This window comes from Centropristis striata, chromosome 21 (genome assembly GCF_030273125.1).
Source record: "Centropristis striata isolate RG_2023a ecotype Rhode Island chromosome 21, C.striata_1.0, whole genome shotgun sequence".
NCBI classification, from domain to species: Eukaryota; Metazoa; Chordata; class Actinopteri; order Perciformes; family Serranidae; genus Centropristis; species Centropristis striata.
In genome coordinates, this window is record NC_081537.1 from 15229737 (window position 1) to 15252230 (window position 22494).

A 22494-nucleotide genomic window follows, 5' to 3' on the forward strand; every position below is an offset into this window, starting at 1 on the left:
ACTCAAAATCTTCCCCTTAATCCTCTCAAGTTATCTTTCACTTGAGGATATTTTTTAACTCTTTTAAATAATCTACAAAGACATCCAAGTAAGCTTCTTTTTTTCCTCAGAGAATGACTCTTTTAAAAGTGTGACTTTGTTGCACAACTGTAGCAAATCCAGTTTTCCAACAACACCTCTCTTTATTCATGGTCTCTAGTCAGCGTGCTCCTCTAACAGCCATGCAAAGTCAAAAGTTTTGGCCTGCACTGAGCGCTCTAAGGTCACACACACAATCAGTGCTGTGTGTGTGCGTTGCTCCAAAGTTCACAGCAGAATGCACAGTCGCCATGGCAACGCAAATAGCGGGGGCCCTCCTCATATCAGGCCAAGTTTTTGGAAAGCAGGGAGTGGCTTTTGCTGCAATAATCACATGGGAAACTCTGTATGAGGGAGCAGTGAGTGCTGGGACAGGAAAATAAGTTCATACAAGCTCGCACACTCTTTAAATGCCATCACTTGTGACAATATTTACCTAACGACCTGCAAGCCGTGACTTGTAATTAATACTGGATGTATTTTTAAAAATCCATGACACACCTGGCAGAAAAAACCTTATCCGCACAGGCAGAGTAAATATTAACAAGGCTTTTAAATGGCGTCAAACTGTGGCACACATTAACTTTCAGAGAAAGAGGCAACACTTTTTTAATCCCTTTGCAGACACAAACAAAATCTCACTAATTTCAAGCTTATTTTTAAATCACTCAGTTGACTAAGCAAACTTTTTTTTTGGCTATATTCCCTGTCTTTTGTCCAGATTTGCACCACCAGCTGTTACACCAGGTAGAAGGACACTTAAAAATGGGGAAAAAAAGTTTATTCAGGGGAGTTTATTCAGTGACATACCATCCTGTTTATCTCTTTTTGGGGTCATATGTCACAAAGGTCACATTCCTGCTCCTGGCAGCAACCTTTATGCACCATTGTTGGGATTCCCTTGTAATTACAGCGCTCCATTCAGTCATTATAAAAGCAGCTTGTGTCCTGATACATGTAGCATTCAGCGTGAGATTTTCTCCAGACTTAATCCTGTGTTTAGTGTCTACTGTCGATACATCTCTTCTTGTTTCCAGGCGGATAAGGCTACAGTCTAATTAGCAAGTTGAATAAATAAGTTGCTGCATGGTCAATGGGACAGAGACTGTGATCTCTGGCTTACTTGGAATTTCTCATTTCGTCTCATTTCTATGATGAAGAACATCCAATTACTTCAAGAGACCATCAGTTTTGCATATGTGCAGAGAGAGTTTCAGGAGTGAGGGACCTATTCAACCAAGGGGCTATACTGTCTTCAAGTTAATGGAGAAGGAGAGGACAACGTGTCTATTGGGTCCCACAGTAGTGCAACAACATAGATGGATCCAAATGCAAAGGAAAAACAGTAAATTATATTACATTTTTATGAGGCAAATTTGCATATGGTCAGAGGACTTTTGTGTTAACTGCCTGTGGGGTAAAATAATTGCTCCTTCAGTACAAAAAGTGTGAGAACTGCCTTGAGACTTTGAGATGACTGAACTTGCAGCATAATATCTGTTGCTTCTTGTAGGACAAGTAGAGACAAATATCTGCCCGAGGGCTTTATGAATTTTCCCACAAGTAAACAAGAGAAATTAGTTCAACCGTTCTGAGCCTTGCACTCCACAAATAAACCTCTTTTTAGTCTTCAAAACACAACCACGCATTTCATGTACAAATGCTGCAGACAAAAAAGTAAACTTGTAGACACCCTCTAATAAGAGCATAAAGCAACACTGGAGTAACCCAATAGTAACAGGAAGGTATATTTCACTTGAAATAAAACTACATTTAACAGTTTGTTTGACATCAACACCCATATTTGCTGACAAGAGGACAGTAAAATAATCACTGTATGTATGACCATGCAAATAAATTAGTCCCTGAAGCAAATAGATAAACATCTGTAACCACTGTGACAGTTTGAACACACCAAATACAACAACTGTTGTACTTCTTACCACAAATTACGTCCAAACAATCAAAGTTTGTTTGACGAATACTGACAAAGGTGCTCAGTGCAGAGTGGAGTATTTGTAGCTTCGAAGCTTAATGAGATTCAGTATCGCAAAACATGATTTCTTGACACTCAAATATATCAATATTCACCCCTAATAAGGAGTGACGTCCACGTAAACCGGCTGTATGAACGTGGCCTTATCAAGAGCAAACTAGTCCTGATGGGAAAGTCCTAAGGTCGGTTGTCTTTTCCCACACTTCCATCTGAAAATGTAAAGATAACATCAGTGTTCTTACTTATGGAGGTACCAGTAGCATCAACTAACCCGGAGCTGAGGCATGAAGAGTTTTAAACACTGATGTGCTGCAGTTATTTCGGACAGCAGTAAATATACACCGTAAAAGTGAGTGGCTTTCCTACTGTAAATTTAAATGTAAATATCAGCAAAAACTGTAATTTAGACTGAATAATCCCATTATTTTTAGGGTAATTGTGTCATTGTGACATCGTGCTATTTCTCCATTAATTTTACATGAAAATTGTATATTTTTACAGCAAAACTGTGTTTTCTAAAGTGTATGACAGTAAAAGTTAAAGTTTTGTGCTTTTCTTTGATTTACGGTAATTAAAAGTGTCTAATACGGTGATATACAATCTCTCTTCAATCTTATCTTCCACTATGATAAGACAAGAACTGTTTTGAAACCCACAAAGATAAGTTTGACACATGCATGATTATCATAAATGACTTAAAAACACACGCTTTAAAGAGAAAAACATATGAGTGTGACTGCCACTGACTCATGCAGACTTTTGGACTAATGAGCTAAATCATTTTTTTCCCAACTGACTTTTTCGCTTGCCAGCACCGAGATAAGACGTCTTTAAAGCAATGTTGTCAGACGATTTGAGATCTTAACTCCTAACTCCCCCACCCCACCCCAATACTGCTGCCCACCATTGGCTGCTCAAGGATTACAGAGCATACGCTGCCAGATCATAGCTGGATGACCACACATTACTTACACACTGTCCATAAGGCAGAAGATAATTTTTTAAATGTTAAAGAGTGCAACCATGAACGGAAATCCAGGTGTAACTAGACCTAGACCTGCAAAAGCTACATGCATGTCAGATGAAGCATTGATTGGCAGCTGCTCTTAACTCTCTATAGATTTTTCAGCCCCAGAGAGAGGTCTGATATCTAATACTGGATTACAGAGAACAAAAGGCCCTTCTACATGCTTAAGGCCCCATCTGAAAAAGCCTCAGCCATCACCTCAATGTCACTGAATCACAGCGTAAGCCCAATAAGTGCTGTAACAAGATGGTCTAATGTTTTTAGCCATGCTATCAAATGCTTTACTCAGGGCAAACCCCTGACAGAGCTGAAACAGTTTAACAAGATTAAAGGATGATAGGACACTGCAGGGGCAAGCGTGCATGTGTGTTTTGAAAAATGGCGTCATCTCTGAAATAAGCCTCCCACAACCTCACTCACTCACTCACACACACACATGCACACACTCTTGAGTATCAGTCGAGGAGTCAGGCCAGTGCTGGCCACCGCCTGGCACCAGACAGACCCCCGCCATCCACTCACCATGCTGACGCTAGGGATTAATGCTGGGACTCCCAAAAAAGGATGTGCGGTGGGGGCCGATGTGTGCACACGCTCAATGTGTGTGTGTGGCTGTGCGTGCATGTGTGTTTCTAGGTAACTGGGGGAGGGGTTGTGGGGCGCCACCTGCTTCTTCTAAGACACAATGCGAGTCAGAAGAGTGCTCTCTTTCTTCCATTCTTAATGACACATTCTCAAACACACTTTCTGATGTTTGTTTGTTTGTGTTTACAGACAACTGCACTTTTTTAACCATCCTTAGTGTCAACAGGTGATCACATCATTGCTCTAGGGCTGGGTAATTAACCTCAATACTTTTCAGCAGACCAACTGAAATATGTTTATATTAGAAATGTAAATTATTTCGATTAATTTTCGATTAATCCTTAAAGTAATTACTCATACAAAAATATTTACAAAATACAGTAGATTTTTCAAGTTTTCAGCCTCTCACATGTGGGAATGTCTTCCTTTTCTCTGTTTGAATTTTGGACTGACAAAATAAGATATTTAAAGCCATCACCTTAGACTTTTAAATGAGATGGACATTTTTCTGACAATTTTCTGACATTTTAAAAGACCAAATAATTAATTTATTCTCAATACTGTTAGTGAGTAATCGTTAGTTGCAGACCTAGTCAACAGCATGTAAAAAGTTAGTGCCTGGTTAAATTCTAATACTGACATTCCCTCATCTAAATCAATAAACTTTTCTTTACTTTAGACTATATTTTACTTAGGTAAATATCTTCATTTGACACTGATGCTTTGCACACACACCCCTGAACGTCCTTTAAAAGACTTACAAAGTATTGTCTTGCTATCTGAAATGAAGCATGTGTGTCATGTTGGCCCCAATTTTTCAAAAGTTTAAAATGAGACCCAGCCCTAGATTTGAGTTTTGTCAATGCATCATAATCAAAAAGACCAAAGTTTGGTTAAATTAGCCAACCAAAGTTGAATATCTGCAAAACTTAGTTGTTTTTTTTAACATTCAGGCTGAGATTTAAAGATATGAGTGGTACACAAATTATCTCAAAACAGATCCACTTTGATCACCATGAACTGCCATATAAAGTGAGTATTAAGAAAATCCCCGTATGAAGAAAACACCCAAGACAGTAAAAGACAGACCACTCAGTCATGCAAGTACTGAACAGACTTGTTGTGGGTGCACACAGCATCAGTGATGTAGGAACGCTGCCGACAGGGAGAATGCCAGAGAAAACAAAACCCATCAACCCACAAAACCTGTTCTGCAGGTTCTTACGCCTACAAATACCTGACAGTTCACTTTCCTGTGAGATAGGTGATACCGACACATACACACAAACACACAAACACACACTCAGGTCCCAGCACACACTTTCTAAGGATGTGAGTCTGGCTAGTCAGCACTTTGAAGCCCCCCGGCATTGATTAAAAGGGCACCTCTGGAGGTCACCAATGATAGGAAGTGAGTCGACCTCTCCACCTAGTTTTATCTAAAGGGGTAAACAGTGATGCTTGGAAACCATTGGTCCTCTTTTGTTTTACAAGATCTGTACCTGAAAAAAACATTACCTCATGCTGTGCAAATACAGCATGTGCAGTACATTCTCTCACATGACAATATCCCTTTGTTTACCTTGCTTTTGTTTCCTGGTAGTGGCGAACTGGGACTTTCGTAGGGCACTCGGAGCTGTCTTCCTGTAGAAGCTGTTACGATCCAGTGAGCCCACATAAACAGGCTTGCGACCCCGTTTCGAGCCAACGCTCCCAGCGCTCGACTCATACCCCCTTTCTTGATCGTCACTGTGCCGGTATATAACCGGGTCTTCAAAAGAGTGCCCTAGCGCCAACTTCTGGTTCTGCTGCTCGACCCATTCCTCACAGTGTGTCTTTTTTTTCTTTTTAGGGAATTCCTCATGTTGAGATTCAAGGGACATTGAGCGCAAGTCTCGATATCGGTCTCTAGGCTGGTACTGAGAACGACCCCTGTCTCTGGATTCGTATCGGTCCTCGTTCTCACGGTCATAGTGGTCCACAGGTCTCCGCTCATAGTGCTCCCTTGCTTTGTAGTTGTCTCTCCTTCTGCTGTCGTAGTGCTCATCTCTCCTGTCGTCACCTGTATCCTTGTACCTGTCGTAGTGGTCCCTGTCCTTATATCGTTCGTCCGGTTCAGAGTCATACTGGCCCCTTCCTCTACTGGTGTAAGTGTCCTCAACCCTTCGATTATAGCCATCCCTGTCTCTGTAGCTGTTTTCTCTGCGGTCGTATCGGTCCTCGTAATGGTCCTTGAGTTTTCGCTCATCATAGGAGTAGTCCCCCTCAACGTCTCTAGGGTCAAAATAGTCGTAGTGATCACCAACCCTGTAATTGTCTCTGCCATCATAAGGGTATTTACGATGAAAATAGTCTGCATACTCTCTGAGGTCCTGTTTCCGGTGTTTCCTGCTGTCGTAATATTGCTGCTCTCTGTCGTCATCTTGGTCATTGTACTTCCTGTCGTAATGATCCCTGTGGCTGTATTTGTCCCTATGATCATACTCCTCTGAGTCTCTGTAATTCCTGTGGTCGTAATGGTTCTTTTCTCTGGCCCAATCGTCCCTTCTTCTTTTGTCCTCATCCAATTTATCATACCCTTCTTGAGTTCTTAGGTCAATATTGTCTATTTCTTGTGGCACTCTGCTGTAGTCCTGCTGGCCATTATCCTCAGGGCCCTGGTAAAAACAGTGTTTGCCTTTCCTGTCAGATATCCTCACATTTAGGTGACCATCCTCTGAACCAGGGTGGAAGTAAACGTTATGGCCTTGAGGTCTCTTCTCTTGGAAAGCTGCCACGTGCCGTTCATCATACTCCAGGCTGGGTTGGTGGAAGGGATTGCTTTGTCTAATTTGGCCCTGGTTCTCCCATTGTGCCTGCCATGGAGCTGGCACATGCGCTGGAGGTGGCCTTGGCCCACCTACAGGCACCATCATGCCTCCATGTACTGGCATAGGGAAGCCTGGAGCTGGAATTGGGTCACCAGGGCTTGGCACCATGACTGGTCCCTGTGGGTGTCCGGGAGGAACTGCTCCATATGCAGGATATCCAACCTGTGGCTGCTGAAGCTGCAGTTGGTGTAGTTGTTGTAGATGTTGCAGATGGGCCACCCTCTCCCTCTCTCTGGCCCATCCAGCATCTCCAAGCTCCTCCACACTCTTCCCTCTTCTTACCGGGGCACCAGCAGCATAGTTCCAATCCACTGGTCCAAACATGACAGGGTTGCCATAAACCACCGGGCTCTTCATGGCTCTTGCTGTTTAAATCAGCCTGCAACGTGGCTTATTCCCTCTTTCCAAAGTCCTGCATTCCATAACAAAGCATTGTGGGAGACTCCACCTGTCAGGCATATTGTCTCTAACTCTCCCACTTGTTTTCTGTCTCCTCTCCACTGCCTCAGCAGGACTGCCTGGCCCAGGCACCTCCCAGCCTTCAGTGTAACTAAATCGTATCCTCCCCGCAGCTATCTCAGCGAATCGTGGAAGGAGAGGGGGGGTAGGGTTATTGAAGGAGGGGCCTCCTTGGGTTAATGATTCAGGAGAGTCACATGAGTGGAGGATTAGCCCAACAGCCCCTCCCTTTGTTTCAATTGGCTAGTACCTCTGTTTGCTGCAAAACAGTCTACATGCCTGTAGATTTTCTTTGATGGGAGATTCAGACTAACTTCACAGTCTGCCCACTGAGGGGCTGCAGACTTTGGCACCAAATGTTTTGTTTTCGCTGCCATGAACAATCCTCCATCCTTCCTGGTATCCTGTTCACATTGTTTTTGCAATTTCCTGCAGGTTTCACTGAGCTATAGTCATTAATGCATGCCTCGTTCCTGTTTGTGTTAACAACCAGCTCTGACTTGTGTATTTTAACTTTTTTACAATAGTCCAAAGGCCATGATACTTGTGGGTAAACTAAAACAGAGCAAGAAGCTGACTCCAGTCTGTGAGTTTGACTTTGCCCTTCAGGGAGGAGTAAACAGTAACACATGAAGACGTCCACGTGATTTAGTTTGCACCCATTTTTCTGTGAGTGTGAAGCAGAAAACAAGTGAAAGATCTAAGGAGAGTTATTACAATCAGATGAGTGTGGAGGGGGAATATTTGAGAGCACACAGCCTGATTAGACCAGGGCAGCCACTGAAAAAGTAGCTGCTGGTGTGTACAATGAGCTATTGTTGAGGACTGTCCTCGCTCTCAGAAGAGACACGATCTTTTAGTGTGAGAAAAAACTCTGGCCTATTCATAAAGCTGGAGTATAATATATCCCTCCCCCTCCTTAACTCTGCATGAAAGAGGCAGTCACTAAAAGGGACAGGTTTAAAGCACTTTCATACACCCAAGTGCACGTGATACACACCGACACTCACATCTAAATGTAATAAGAAACTGGAACGTGTTTGTTCTGTAAATAACAAAGTATTCTTGTATTAAACCTATGTTTTGGGTAAATTTCAGTTCCTGCTGTCAAACCAATAAATCTGACTCAAGCAAAGAGACAAAAAGCCTTTAGACTCTATGTATAAACTACAAAATACCCTCTTACTGATTGACTTTTATCTTGCACCCTTGTTGCATCTTGTTTATTACAAAACAAATGCAACTAATCTTGTTTGATTCCGGTAACATTTGTATGCCAGACCTACTGGATACAGACACAAAGTTTCGCAAGCTAAGACTGGGTATAGAGATCTTAAGAACATTGTTCTGTTCTTATGTAAGACTGTTTAATTATCAGTGTTCAACATCTCAGCTTTCAGTGGCAGATTGCGACCGAAACTGTGTGTTTGTGTACGTGTGTCACCTGCAGGAATGTCAAATACAACATTCCTCTCCGTGTTGCTGTGTTAGCTTATGTAAATGAAGCTGTCAGGTTCTTATTCCACATTCAACACATCTAGAAAAAGTGGTGTGATGTCCAGGAATAAGGTCATATATCAGACTGTCTGCAGCTGAGAAGTCTCCCAGTTTGTACGGCTGACTGAGGGAAACCTGAAGCCGCAACAGATCCTCAAAACAGTGTTAAACAGATCGGGCTGTGTGGTGTCATGGAGGCTGATGGAGGCGCTCTAATAGTGGGTTTAAAGAATTAAAGGAGGTTGAAGGTCAAAGAGCTTAAATTAAAAAAGATGAAACACAAAGAGATGGTGGAGACATAAAAACCTGCACTAGAGTGTGACGAAAGAGCGAATAGCATCAAGCATAAACTGATTTACAGAGACTTCCTCTAAAAATATGATTAATTAAACAATCAGTCATGATTTGATGCACTTACATGAACTTTAATAATCATATTGTGTCTGTCCAAATGAGTGATTCTGATACAAATTTAACCAAATCAGTCAGCTCCTGTTACACTCACTGTGACCTCGTTTTTTTTACTGCAGTATATAAGTCCAGCACCTATAGCTATGTATGTATGCTATACATATTGAACTATTGACATTCTTAGTTTTCTTTTCCTTCCCTCTCTGTTCTATGTAAACAGCCTGCAGTTCAGTCAAAGTTTCCCTGAATTTTTGTCACCTGAGTGCAGGTCTCAGACGGCTCATTCATGACTTTACAGTTGCACTGAATAGCGCAGAATTTTATGTTTTTTACAGGATCTGGCTAGTGCAAACTGTTTATTTTTGGTGAAATTTTAAACCAAGACATGTATGTACAATAAAGTGATTTTGATTAAATATTACTATTTTAAGCGTAGATTTGGTTATTTTTCCAATAAGAAGCATTTCTCACACATTTTTTATTCTGTTCCATTACCTGACAATGATTTTTTGTTTTTACAGTTTCTATGATATAGGGTGAAATTTTGTAAAAAAAAAAAAAAAAAAAGGTATAATCTTTAAAGAAAATGTGCCTTCCAAAACCACAAGCATGTTGGTGGGTGATAAGGTTGTATGATACATATCTGTCAGATGCATACATTTTAACTAATTCTGTCTGTGATTTTGCATACATTTGCTACATTATGATAAACATTGATATAAGAAAATGAAATTTGCATTGGGACCGGATATCAAAACCTTTATCACTCCTCTCATCATATCAATAACTCACATAGAAAAGTGTAGAATTTACAGAAAAATACTAGCTATCATATCAAGGGGGAAAAGAGAATATAAGTCACGCTCCGTAAACAAGATTCATTCTTCTTTCTTTCATTGTCTTGAGCTTTCGTATCAAACCTCTCTCAGCTGCTATGAGGACTTTGAACGGTGAAGTGCAGGCACAGCCCAATGTTGAAGTTACTCCCTGCCTTGTAACAATAAGCTGCCATTGTCTTCCAAACGTCACACTCAGGAACACACCCTGCAAAAGCATGGAAAAACACTCACTCCTGGGTGAGTGTGTGTGTGTGTGTGTGTGTGTGTGTGTGTGTGTGTGTGTGTGCAGAAACATTGCAGTAAGATGACAAACACGTTTTTGGCAACAAACATCCTGAGACCAAGCTTAATGTGTAAAACACTTTCCTTTGAGTGTTAAAAGGGAAAAATAATATTTTACTAACAAATCATACTAAAAGCTTTTGCGGCTAAGTAATGTGTTGATAATTAGCATAGCAAACATCCTGCAGTTAGAGTATGCTGAATCTAATCACTATCTAAGTCCATTTACACATCTAATGGTGTGGCGAATATCAACAGATTGATCTTGAATCTTTTATTTTATTACTGTGAAAAGAGGGTGTGAGAATTCTTCTAGTGTGACGACTGAATGGAAACTATGTGGTTGCATGACCCTTTAGAGGCACCTGGTAGCCAATGAGAGGAGTTCCTGCCCTCAGGCTGATACCTGTCATTCACAGACGTAAAGATCATCCATTGAAAAACAATGGAGAGCGATTGATAACATCTAACAGGATCTGAGTCAGTTGAATGGAACAAAAATAGAATCAAACACAGACATTTACTGATTATTAGTTTACTTGAATTATCACAAGTATTATTAGAGGAAATGTATTCAATTATAATAGGCTGGAAACATCTTGTGGTGATCAGATTACCTCAGCAAGATGACTTTAGAATTGGTGAACAAAAGCCTCTACTGGGAGTCTGACAATCAGTTTTTGATGGTATTTAATCATTGAAAAATCCCTGAGAAACACTCATTCATTCATCAGCAATGAAACAGAAGTGAAGCTGTGATTACAGTGTAAAATGAGATACTTTAACATTACAAAGAAGCCTGGTTGTTGGCAGTGATTAGACTCAAAGCTCCTCAATGAATGACAACACTGTGTGTGTGTGTGTGTGTGTGTGTGTGTGTGTGTGTGTGTAACATTGAGAAATAGTGAGCTCTGCTGTCGGAAGGTTGATGCAACAACTACATCCGATGTCAAGCTATAATTTCATAGAATAGAAAATATTTGGGGGTAAAACCTGCTTTTTCTGGGTATTTTTAGTCAATCCAGCTAATTTAGATACCTTAATAAAAAAATCAAGAAAAATAGGGATTGCTGCACTAGGTCAAGAAACGCTGAGAAACTGCACTGACTTGCTCTTCAAGGATAGTAGTTGAGTAAAAACAAAAACAAAAACATAAAGGGAAGTTTGAAACAGCTGCCCTAGAGCAAGGCACTAAAATCCCCAACTGCTACACACAGAAAAGAACCCCAACAGTAACCAGCAGTTGTGCAGCTGTGGCTACGGATAAAAGGAAAAGCTTGGGTTCAAGCCTACCTGCCACTCTGTTGGACCTGGCATCCCGAGCGTGTCCAAACAGTGTGGAGAAGCGTGCCAAGGGCCGTGTCACAGCTCGCCATAACCACACTTTGGGTCGCGCTCTAGAGTGAGCCATGCTCTGCCTGTCTCCAAAATGTCCCCCCCAAAAAAACACACCCAACTCTCCCCACTCTTTCTGAAGAAGAGCTGATGATGGAGGAAAAGGATGAAAGGTGCAGAGTGAGGAAACTGAGATGAAAGGACGTAAGACATTTGGACGGAGACATTTGGACTAAGAGAAAAAGAGAGTGGAAAAAGAGACAGAGGCCCACGTGCATCGTGTACCCTCGCACTATGTGCAGGAATGCACCTCGTACCTATGTGAAAAAGTGTTGAGCTGCCTGAGACATAACTGTACACCCAGACAGTATGAGATGGCAAAAACAAATTACAGTTCAAGTTGTTAATGATTAAGAAATTAAACTCAAACAATATCTGACAAAGGTTACCTCAGATTAATTTCCCTTCAATTCACCTCAACCCATGCTGACACAAACACACAGTTACTGTAAGCCCTAATTTAAATACACAAACCTCCTTCTCCTCATCATTGTGGACAGTAAATAGGGAAGTCTTGTTTGCATAGTCCACAGTGGAATTTAAATAAATAGTGTCTGTGCGTGTGTATCAGGATAACAAGGGAAAAAGGAAATCTGGTAAGCACCGGTGGCTCATTGTTGGATTCCAGCTATATTACATTCTGCCTTCACTGACTGGGTTTTTTTTCAGGTAACCAAGGTATTTGTCTTCTCTTTTCCTACGTTTCCATTTAACCCTGTCTGCTGCAGCAGCTAACTGACAGCTTCGAAGCTGCTTGTCTGCTAACTTTCTGAAGTTTTATTTAATAACGTCAGTAGTTAAAGACACTCATGTTTTCACTGACAAATATTACAGTATGTCAAATTTCACATACAGAGATTTGTTTATAGTATATTTTAACAAAAGATAATTTTATTATTGTATCTTGTGTTCCTCTCAGTGTTTTTTATTCTCTGTAGCATTTTGAGATTGCTGAAATGTAAAGTACAATACAAATAAAATCTATTATTAATATTATTATTATTATTATTACCTGTTGACATCAATACCTACTTAACAGTTTGATGCTGCTTAAAAATAATTATTACTACCATTCAATCTTAAAAAAACTCTTAAACATATCAATGATCATGTCATTATTAAAGTATGATTTGCTCTTTGCACATACTTATTATGGATGGGTCATGATTTTCATCATGACATTAAATAAAAACTAAAAACAAATCTAATGATTTGTCAAATCTGTTGTCTGTGTGGCACATTCAATTTGGCTCTTTCTCTTCTCTTCTTAAAATGAGAAAAATGTGTCAAATCAACCAATTCCATCAGTTCTATCATGTTATTTTACCTTCAGAAAATTGAATTTTGGGTCCAAGCAAAAGCTCATCAAATTCCTGCATCCCCAGTTTGATACCAAACTGGGACTTTTGTTGCATGTTATTCCAATCTCTCTACTACTGAACCGTTTAATAAAGGCATAAAATGTCCAAAATCCTCCCCCCCTACATTCTTACCTTGTAGCTGCTGCTGCTCCAGGGCCAGTGTCTCCAGCGTGTAGTTGCAGAACTCCAGATTCTCCATGGCTTGCATGCGGGCCGTCTCATCCTCCTCCTCCTCCAGCATGGTCCTCAGTTCCTCCGCTGTGTGTGCGTATGCCTCCATGTCGTGCTCCACCTCTTGTAGCCGTAGCAGCAGCTGGTACCTTTCCTCCTCTTCCCTCTGTCTCTGACTCTCCAGCTCCATCTCTCTCTCCAGCTCTCTCTCCGCTTCCAGCTGGCACTGGATTTCATGTTCCTGAGCAGCCGCGAGGTCTCCGAACCCACCCTGCCCTTCTGTTATCTGGTCCAGGAGGTTCACGGCTGGTTCTTCAGGGGAGAAGAAGATATTTGGAGCAGTATTTTGTCTCGGGCAACGAGGAGGGGGACGCGGAGCGGGGCGGGCTGGCTTGTACGGAGCTAGGGCGGGGGGACGATGCGCTATGGGACGAGGCGGAGGAGGCCGAAGGGTCCTGCGCCTCTCTAGTGAAGATGAGGCAGAGTTTGACTGCAAAAGGTGGGACAATGGTGAATGCGAGGAGCCTCTCATGATGTCGCTTTCATCACTGAAGTCCATAATAGAAAAGTGGCGCGAGATGCGGGACTGCTGGCTCAGGTCGCCTTCAGAGGACAAGTCCACGGGAGCACCAGAGCTCATGTTAGTGTCACTATATGAAGAAGTCAAGCTTTTCTCAAATTCAAAAAGCTGCTGGGTCAGTTTGGCCTCCAGGTCGCCGGCTGAGGTCGCCAGGGCATCTAAGGTGAAGGATGTGGGCATGCCGTTGGAGCCGCGCATCGTCAGCTGGGAGCGTTGCCGCGTCTCTGCACCGCCCATCATCATATCAGCATCACTGACACTACCATGGCGAGTCAGCTTCTTCTGCCTGTGGCCCTCAGCGAGGTTAAATAACGCCTGGCTAAGACTTCCACCTCTGCTCTTGGTGGTGGCACCGTCCTTTGGTGGGTAGTGTCTGCTGTTTTTAGACCAACCAGAGTGAGTGCTCGGGAGGGTTAGGCTGTGAGTTAGTTTGCGCTGAGTGTTCCCATTAGTGTAATTAGAGCGGTTTGCACCAGAAGATGAGCCGTGGTGCTTGTGGCTACGTGCAGGCAGGCTAGGTCGCGATGGGAGCCTGGGCCTTGCTGGAGGAGTGGATTTGGGTCTCTCCGGCCCCCTTTGTGCTGGAGCGACAGGTCTATGTGGCTGAGAGTCCGGCCTGCTGCCCCCAGCTCTCTGTCCTCTGTTGTTAGTTTGAGCTTCAGTGCTTTTGTTTTCCCTTTGCCACTTCTGCTCCTCGGTCCTCTCAAAGTAGTCCAGGTCCCACACTGTGTGATCCTCATACGTCCTCCAGTCAGGTTCATTCTCTGACCCATTGGGACATAAATGGCCTGAGCTGTCAGAAGTACAGCTATCCTCCTTGTCTTCTTCTGGTTCAACAGCATGTGTCTCCTCTGCACTTTTCTGCCCGTCGTCCTCTATTTTGACAAAACGATGAGGAAAAATACCCCGCCGCCCTCGCAGCGCCCCCTCCAGCCAACCATCCTCCAAAGTGCTTATAAGACGTATGCGATCTCCCGTATCAAAGTCCAGCTCGCCTGTTTCCATGGCCCGAAACTCATACAGTGCCACTGCATAGACACTGCCCTCCTCTTCCTCCTCCTCTTCTTCTAATACTGCTTCCTTCTGCTCCTCTTCCTCTCTGTGAAAAACTTCTCCTTCTTCCACACCCTCCTCCTCTGTCCCCTCTCCTGCATCGTAAGGGTCCTCGTAGCCAAATTGTTCAGAATCATTGTTCAAATACTGGCAGTCCACAGGCTCCTGAGGGGATCGGAGGGATCCCTGGAGCTCCACAAACCCCTCTGGGAAGATGCCCCTGCGGCCATCCAGCTCCCCCTGGAACCAGCCCGGCTCCGGCAGGCCGGTGATGATGATCAAGTCCCCCTCGCGGAAGTCCAGCTCCTCATTGAGCTGCGCATGGAGGCTCATGAGGGCCCGGGCCTGGCCCAGGGCATACGGCGGGAGCTCTGAAGCCTGGGCTTGAGCTGAGCGTTCAGAGAGCTGCCTGGATCGGCCCGAGAGAGTCAGCTCTTTCACACATGACGTGGGGAAGAGGCCGCGGGCACCCCAGGCATTACAACCACGCTGCCAGGTTTCCCCGAGGTCCATGGACCCCCCTGCCTCTCCAACCACCACATCGCCTGCAGAGACAGAAAATAACGGGGATCACATTAAACATTCACTTCACTGATGTGATGTTAAACTTACATTATATAAGATTTCTCTTTCAATACCATGGAATAAAGAAAGAAAAGTCTGAGACACACAAAACAGGACATTTTTTTGGGTGGGTTTTTGCTGGAGAGAATGCATTCAGTAAGCTCTGGTCACGTCCAGTTATCTCAGATTAAGATTGTGATTGCATTTCTAATAACCGTACTTCAGCACTGCTGCTAATTTATCTGGAGGATAAGGGATTATAGGAATGTTGACTGGTTGGCCAGAAGTCACGGGGGTCACATTCCAAAGACCTGCGGCTCCACCTCCCATTGTGTCTGAGACCAAAATTGGAACGTGGCCAATAGGAACCATGGAAAGCCATACTGGAAATGAACATCTCATCCCTCAGATGGCCAGTAAAGACTGTCTCCTATGTTTCCTATGATCCAGGAAGTGTTATTTTTCCTTGATAATACAAAAATATACTGGAATATTGTTGTTTAGTAAATTTAGATAAATATAAAAAAGGATACAAAATATGGATGTATTTAATAAAGAACAAATGAAGTGGAGCTATTAAACAGCAAAGTTGTGAGTTCCCATTATATACTAAACATGTTTTCAATGCACAATCTCAATACTTTAACTACCACTATGACTACACCTACTACTAGTACGTCTAATGGCATTAAAAGACAACAATAAAAAGTTTTACCCAAATAACGCATCTCTGCAAACATCATTGTTGTATACCTGAGGTTGTTGCATGAAAATCAGAAAAAACAACAACTAATGTAATCATTTGAGACAATTCAGGAATATTAAAGGAAAAGAAAAAGTCAGCTGGAGTTATCAATGTAGGTTTTAGTTTGGCATCTGGGGACATCTAGTGGGGAGCTTTGGAAAGTGACTTTGTGTATTTATTTTGGCATTATGTGGTGCTTTAAATGTGGGTAATCCACCAAGGTTTGATCATATCATATACCTTTAACTCTATATAGAGTTGTGTTTTTCTCAAGGGAACAGAGCAATCTGCAAATTGAATTATAGAAGAAAATTGACATATTTTAAGAAGTAAAATATTTCAATTTGCAGATAAATGTCTAAATTCAACCTCAATACTTCAGAACAGGTGGCCCAGATAGAAAAAAATGGAATACAATTGACTGACAAGTTCAGGTATACTGTGTGTAAGTTTTTATTAATCATGGTGGAGCATTTAACTAGATGAAACTAACCTAGAATTCAGGTTCTATATCACTGAATAAAATGGCACCTCTCAAAACCCTTCTCTTTTATTTTGAAAATGCTTCTCTTTCTTCATCAAAATACGATTCCTAAATATCTAAAACAATTATGAGAGCTGTCAGTGAAGTAGATTAGCTACTAACTGGCTTCAAAAATGAAAAATACGGAAAACATTATTTATTCCATGTTGGGGCAGGAGAATAACATTCATTAAAAGAATACATGTTATTATAATAGTCTTAAACTAAACAGAAACCAAAAGTACAAAATCAGGTACAAACCTGTCTGTAGCTGACTGACTGTGAGACTGAGGGTTTCTTTCAATTTTACTTCTACCTTGTGACATCAGTTCTAACTTCTCTTTTGAAATTCCCATCTGGGTGCACAAACTGACCTTTAACGTCTTTCCAAATTCCTAAATTTTTAGAAAGGCTCCACCAGACGTGAATGCAGAGGGACATCACAGGTTTGATCCTTGACTAATTTGTTTCTAACTTGGTTAATTATGTTGAGTGAAATGTACTTGGAACATGCAAATACGTAAACATTTTCATAAACTGAGATTTCTTTCGAAAAAGAGGATGCCATCAAGGAAAACCAGTGCCTTGTCTCCATTCTCTATGATCACTGCAAACAGTGCTTACTTTGTAAAAGAATTAAGCTTTTATTTGTCCCACAGTCATTCATTTGGTTGAACAGCTATTAGAATAATACCCATGATGATCAAAACCAGCATAAGCCACATAACCATGGCCCATTCTACAGTCATGGAAAAAATGATTAGACCACCCTTGTTTCCTTCAATTTCTTGTTCATTTCAATGCCTGGTACAACTAAAGGTACATTTGTTTGGACAAATATAATCATAACAACAGTTTGATGCTGCTTAAAAATGATTACAACCATTCAATCTTAAATAAACTCTGTATGATCATGTCATTATTAAAGTATGATTCGCTCATTGCCAATACTTATTATGGATGGGTCATGATTTTCAATATTGGAATTGTCATTAAATGAAAAAATAATAACAAATCTAATAATTTATGTGACTGACTCTTGATAATGATTTTGGTTATTATTAAAAAAAACATAGAAAATGTCTAGATATCAGCTCTTAAATTAAACTCGTATGCGCTATTTTTGTTGTTATCATTATATTTGTCCAAACAAATGTACCTTTAGTTGTACAAGGCATTAAAATAAACAACAAATTGAAGAAAACAATGGTCTGATCATTTTTTCCATGACTGTATATGTAAACACACTCATTACTTGATTTTAATTTCTGGTAACATTAAGAGTACTTAGGCCCCAGATGGTGGCAGTGGAGACAAGGCATGAGGCAGGTCACAGTGTCCAACAAACACAACACAACACAAAACAAACAATTTACCTGCGCACAGCGACATCAACAAGTAGCGTTAAGCTAAGTGAAAAAACATGGCCCGTTAGAGGTAACAGCAGTATTATTAAAACACAGTTGTGCATCTGTAACAGATAACAAAGCCCATGTGTGAGCTGATAAAAGTCTTTATGTTTTATGACTAGGAGTCATAAAGACTGTCTGTATGCAGTGTGTCCGTACCTCTCTTCAGGGACAGGTTCCTGGCCTCTGCTGAGCTGAAATCATTGATGCACACGTACAGTCTGTCTCCAGGCTTGGTGCTCGGGATGGTAATCTCTTCCACAAAGGTGCTGGGAAACTGACCTGAAGACAGACAGAGGAACACAACGGGAGTGAAAAACATCAACTAAAATATTTTATTTTATTTTATTTTATTTTATTTATTTTGTTGTATTCCTTGTCTGTGTGCTGTGCTGTTTGTTTTTTTCCCCCTTCTTTGTGGTTTGTCATGTGAGTGCTTTATGTGGGAAATAAAAAATAAATAAATAAAAAAATAAAAAAATCAGTTATGTGGTTAAATCTTCACAAAAATGTCTAATCACTTAAAAAAAAAAGAAGAAAAAAAAAGAAAAACATGTACTACAGTTCATGTGCCTGGTACTTCTGTTTCCTCAAGAGAATGACACAACTGTAACTTCCTGAACTCAGAAGTAACTAATATTCAGATATGTTCCCTCACAGGCATATATACATTGTTTTCCTTCATCATAGGGGTAAAATTTACCCACTTATCACATCATATCATCTGTTGTTTGCAGGAGCGGTTTAGCAAGCCCACACTGACTTCCCCTCTGAGGGAATCCCCTCTCTCATCTTAAGGGATGTTGGACTCTTGGAAAACCTTAAGTGGATTTCTGTGAGTAAAACCCTTCAAGGGCAGAGAAGGCGAGGAAACGATGATGCATGCTTTTCATGTTGCCAAGAATGCACTGTGATCTTTGACAGATTCCTCTGCAAAATCTACCATTAATAACAACAATAATAATAATAATACATTTTATTTATAGAGCGCTTTACATGATACTCAAAGACGCTTAACGTTTAAAATACAGTGAAAATGCAGTTAGAGACAAAACAACTAAAATTAAAAAACAATAAAACAAACAATTTAATTCAAATAAATACAATAATAAATAAATAAAATAATTAAAAGCAGTTCTGAAAAGGTGGATTTTGACAAGTTTTTTGAACATCAATTGATCAGTGAAAAAAAGGAGGATCTGCAATACGTAATTCCTCACTTTTCTGAGTATTTTTCATTATTTTTTCTTAATTATCAGACCAGATTAAGGGCAATAATGTTAAAATTCTATTTTTTCCTGTACTCATCAAACCCTGCAAGATGCCAGTCATGTATGAATGGTGTAATGCATTATAAAACTCACAAAGGAAGTAAACCAGAGCTTGTCAAGCAATTATTATAAAGTATCACACATGCACACTTCAAGGCCAAAACGAAAGATCTATAAGTCACCCACAATTTCTCATGTGGCTTGTTTTTTTTATCAATAGAACAGAAAACTTCCCCTTACAGTTTCATATGGCTAAAGTTCTTTGTGGTAAATAATGTGCAACTTCTATTCAAGCATGTCAATGTATTTATAGTAATGATGACCCCTAACATCTTACCTGTGACGCCATCTTTGTTACCAAGCAACCAGAACTCGTCCACGACACTGAGCACCTCGATGACATCACCGGTGAAGAGTGGCAGCTCCTCAGAGACGCTGGGGAGAAACTCAAACACAGCACGCACCACCGATCCTGCTTCCATTACTCATAACCTGCAGAGGAAATAAACAAAGAGAGATTCCCACACTGTTATATTACAAATGCATAAAAAACGTCACACAGAATGAGGATAAGTAAAAACAAAAATGGTAGGATTAACAGAAAGTGCAATATTCCAGATGCATAAGTCTTTCCCACGAGGGAATGCGTCTCAGTTTTCTAAACAAGGCACACTGGGCGCTATTCAAAAAACCTCGCCATACAAATCAACAAATGCCTCACGGAGAGCGTGAGTGAGCTTTCGTGAAACAACACCAAATGAAAGGGGGAGTGAGAGCGTGAGAAACCTGCAACAAAAAGGAGACAGAAAAGCAAAAGAGAGAGAGCTGTATTTAAGATTAAGAAGGCTGGAGGACATTCTTCAACACTTTCTATCCTTCTCCCGTTTCTCTGCTTTCTCAGGAGGAAACAACAGTTAGCGATGTACATTAACTGCAACTCTGTGACTGACATATACAATATTTAAAAGAGCTGGGTATAATTTAAAATAAATATGAAGCCAGTACCCTTAAAGTGGTACCAACACCAGTAGAGTGCTTCATTTGATACCCATCAACTGAATGGATGCATTCAAGTGGGTAAAATGGCCCTACCACTCCTCCACATCCAAATGAAGATTACATGCTGAACTCCATCGCATACATTGTGCTTAACTTCACCATAGCCAGTACATTTACTCAAGTACTGTACTTAACTACAATTTGGAGGTACTTGTACTTTACTTGGGTATTTCCATTTTATGTATACTTCTACTCTACTACATTTTGAGGCAAATATTGTACTTTTTACTCCACTACATTTAGCTGCCAGCTTTAGTTACTCTTCAGGTTGAGATTTAACATGAAGAAATATATACATTTAAAATGATTACACACATTTATGAATTACACCACATAACAGTGTATTAAGTGTGCCCGCCCTTGACATCATTAGGCATCAATATTGATAATCTAATAATATATTTGGAATATATAAAACAATGTGAGAGGGGCAATTCTGCACAGGGAATACTTTTACTATTGATACTTGAAGTACATTTTGATGTTGATACTTGTGAACTTTTACTGAAGTAAAATATGAATGCAGGACTTTTACTTGTATTGGAGTAATTTCTAAGTGTGGTTTAGTACTTTTATTTAAGTAAGAGATCTGAATACTTCTTCCACCACAGCATAGACTGTAAATGGGCTGAAGCTGATGATATGTTGCATTAGACTGAAGAACCCTCGCTGTGATTGGCTAGGAGCAATACCAAACAAATCAATTCAAGATTTAAGTACAAAAAGGATCAAATGTAGGTATGGTTTTGATACTACTTGGTACTGGGTTATTTCAAAGGTATGAAGTACTGACAGCACTTAACAGAAGATATTTTACAGCTCACACACTCACATGCAAATCAAGTAATTTTACCTATTCTGTGTTATATCTGACCTTTGACCTTTGTGCCTCTCATGTTGTTATTCTCTCTGAGCCACTATATAAGCTACTGTTCTCACATTTCTCCTTGACTTTTGTTTTGTTTGGAATAACAAACGTATGAATGCTTATGACTCCTATCTTATTCCATTGGGGATCTCTTTTAAATGTGTATCTTTTTTTTTTCTCATGTTGGAGCACAGAAAATACAATTTCTTCTACTTCACTCACTCATCTTTCTTTTTTTCCCACTCATCTACTAGTTACTTTATTGAAATAAATTATCCACATAAAGAAACAATATCTATACTCAGGCTATTGATCTTAGCTTTATTTTGAAATGAATGACTTCATTTAAATGTATTTCCTGCAGTACAATGATGAATTAAAATCCATTTAGTAGAACATTATCCCATTTAACGACTTCTCTTCGTCATCCAGCTCTTCCAGTCATGTTTTCTTAAACATATAATACAAGAAATAAAAAAGTGACAGAATATGTGTTTGAGGCGAAGATTTATAAACCAACTGCTTTCATCCTTTTTAGTCGTATAACACTTTTGAATGTAAAAATGATTCACATTTGTGCTCAGTGGCGGACTACTTCAATTAGCAGCAAAATGAGCAAACACACACACAGCACAACACAAAAAATGCATTTAATAAGTATTCTACTGGCCCTTGTGTATGATTATCTGGAGACAGACTAACCACAGGTGGGGATGGACGCGCTGAAAGAGACGGGAAATGGGAGAAGAGGGCTGTAGTTTGCCACAGTCAATGGGGCCTCTGTTAAGTGGGCCGATGGAGCCGAGGGGGGAGAGGGACGGGACTCTAGTCCAGCTCAGTGCCACTGTCTCTGGGGAGCGACGCGGCTCGGGTTATCCTGCATGTGGTTGTGGTGGCAGAGAGAGAGGGCAGATGACCAGCGCTAACAGAAGGAAGAGAGAATGTGTGTGTGTTTGGGTTCCTGAGCGAAGGTTAAGCAGCACTGCTTTGCTTTTTAAAGGCACTTGGCGCTAACAGTTCAGTGAAGGAGGTTGTGAACTCAACACCACATAGTGTCAAAGACACAGTGTAACCCAAGCCAAGGCATTAACTAATGCGAGCCAAAGGGAGGTGTGCAAGTAGAGGCAGCAGGCAATCAGCACAAACAGGCTGTGTGTGCATTTATACAATGGAACAGAAGCCATGTTGTTTTTAGTTCATTTTTATGTTGCGTTATCCATCCATCCTTGCAAATGCATTCACTGACCGCATATCCCTAAAAGGGTTTTTTTATTTATCATTCTTACTCCATCACCTGCAACTGTTCATGCATTACTTAGAAAACTGTTAAAGAAAACATTCAAAAGAATGATACCAAATGTCTACACAGCAATGCATGAACATGTGAGTTTAGGTTAGAGGTAAATACATTTTTGTCACAATTATTTGTTCCATGCATGAGCAGTACGCAT

The 22494-nt window shown here is 40.8% G+C and overlaps 1 protein-coding gene across 3 annotated transcripts in view; it reads right to left on the minus strand.

Moving 5' to 3' along the window:
• dnmbp (dynamin binding protein) overlaps positions 1-22494 on the minus strand; it is a 51902-nt gene that overhangs the window by 17049 nt on the left and 12359 nt on the right. Inside the window, exons 2-4 of one of the 3 annotated variants that reach the window (XM_059324742.1) lie at positions 19454-19608; positions 18005-18127; positions 12933-15149 (exon numbers count right to left, since the gene is read on the minus strand). In XM_059324742.1, the coding sequence (XP_059180725.1) occupies positions 12933-15149; positions 18005-18127; positions 19454-19598 (2485 nt within the window). In that variant the 5' untranslated portion in view covers positions 19599-19608. Of the gene's footprint in view, positions 1-5268; positions 7055-12932; positions 15150-18004; positions 18128-19453; positions 19794-22494 lie in introns of those variants that run through there. The other 2 variants (XM_059324743.1, XM_059324744.1) reach the window with 2 other exon arrangements.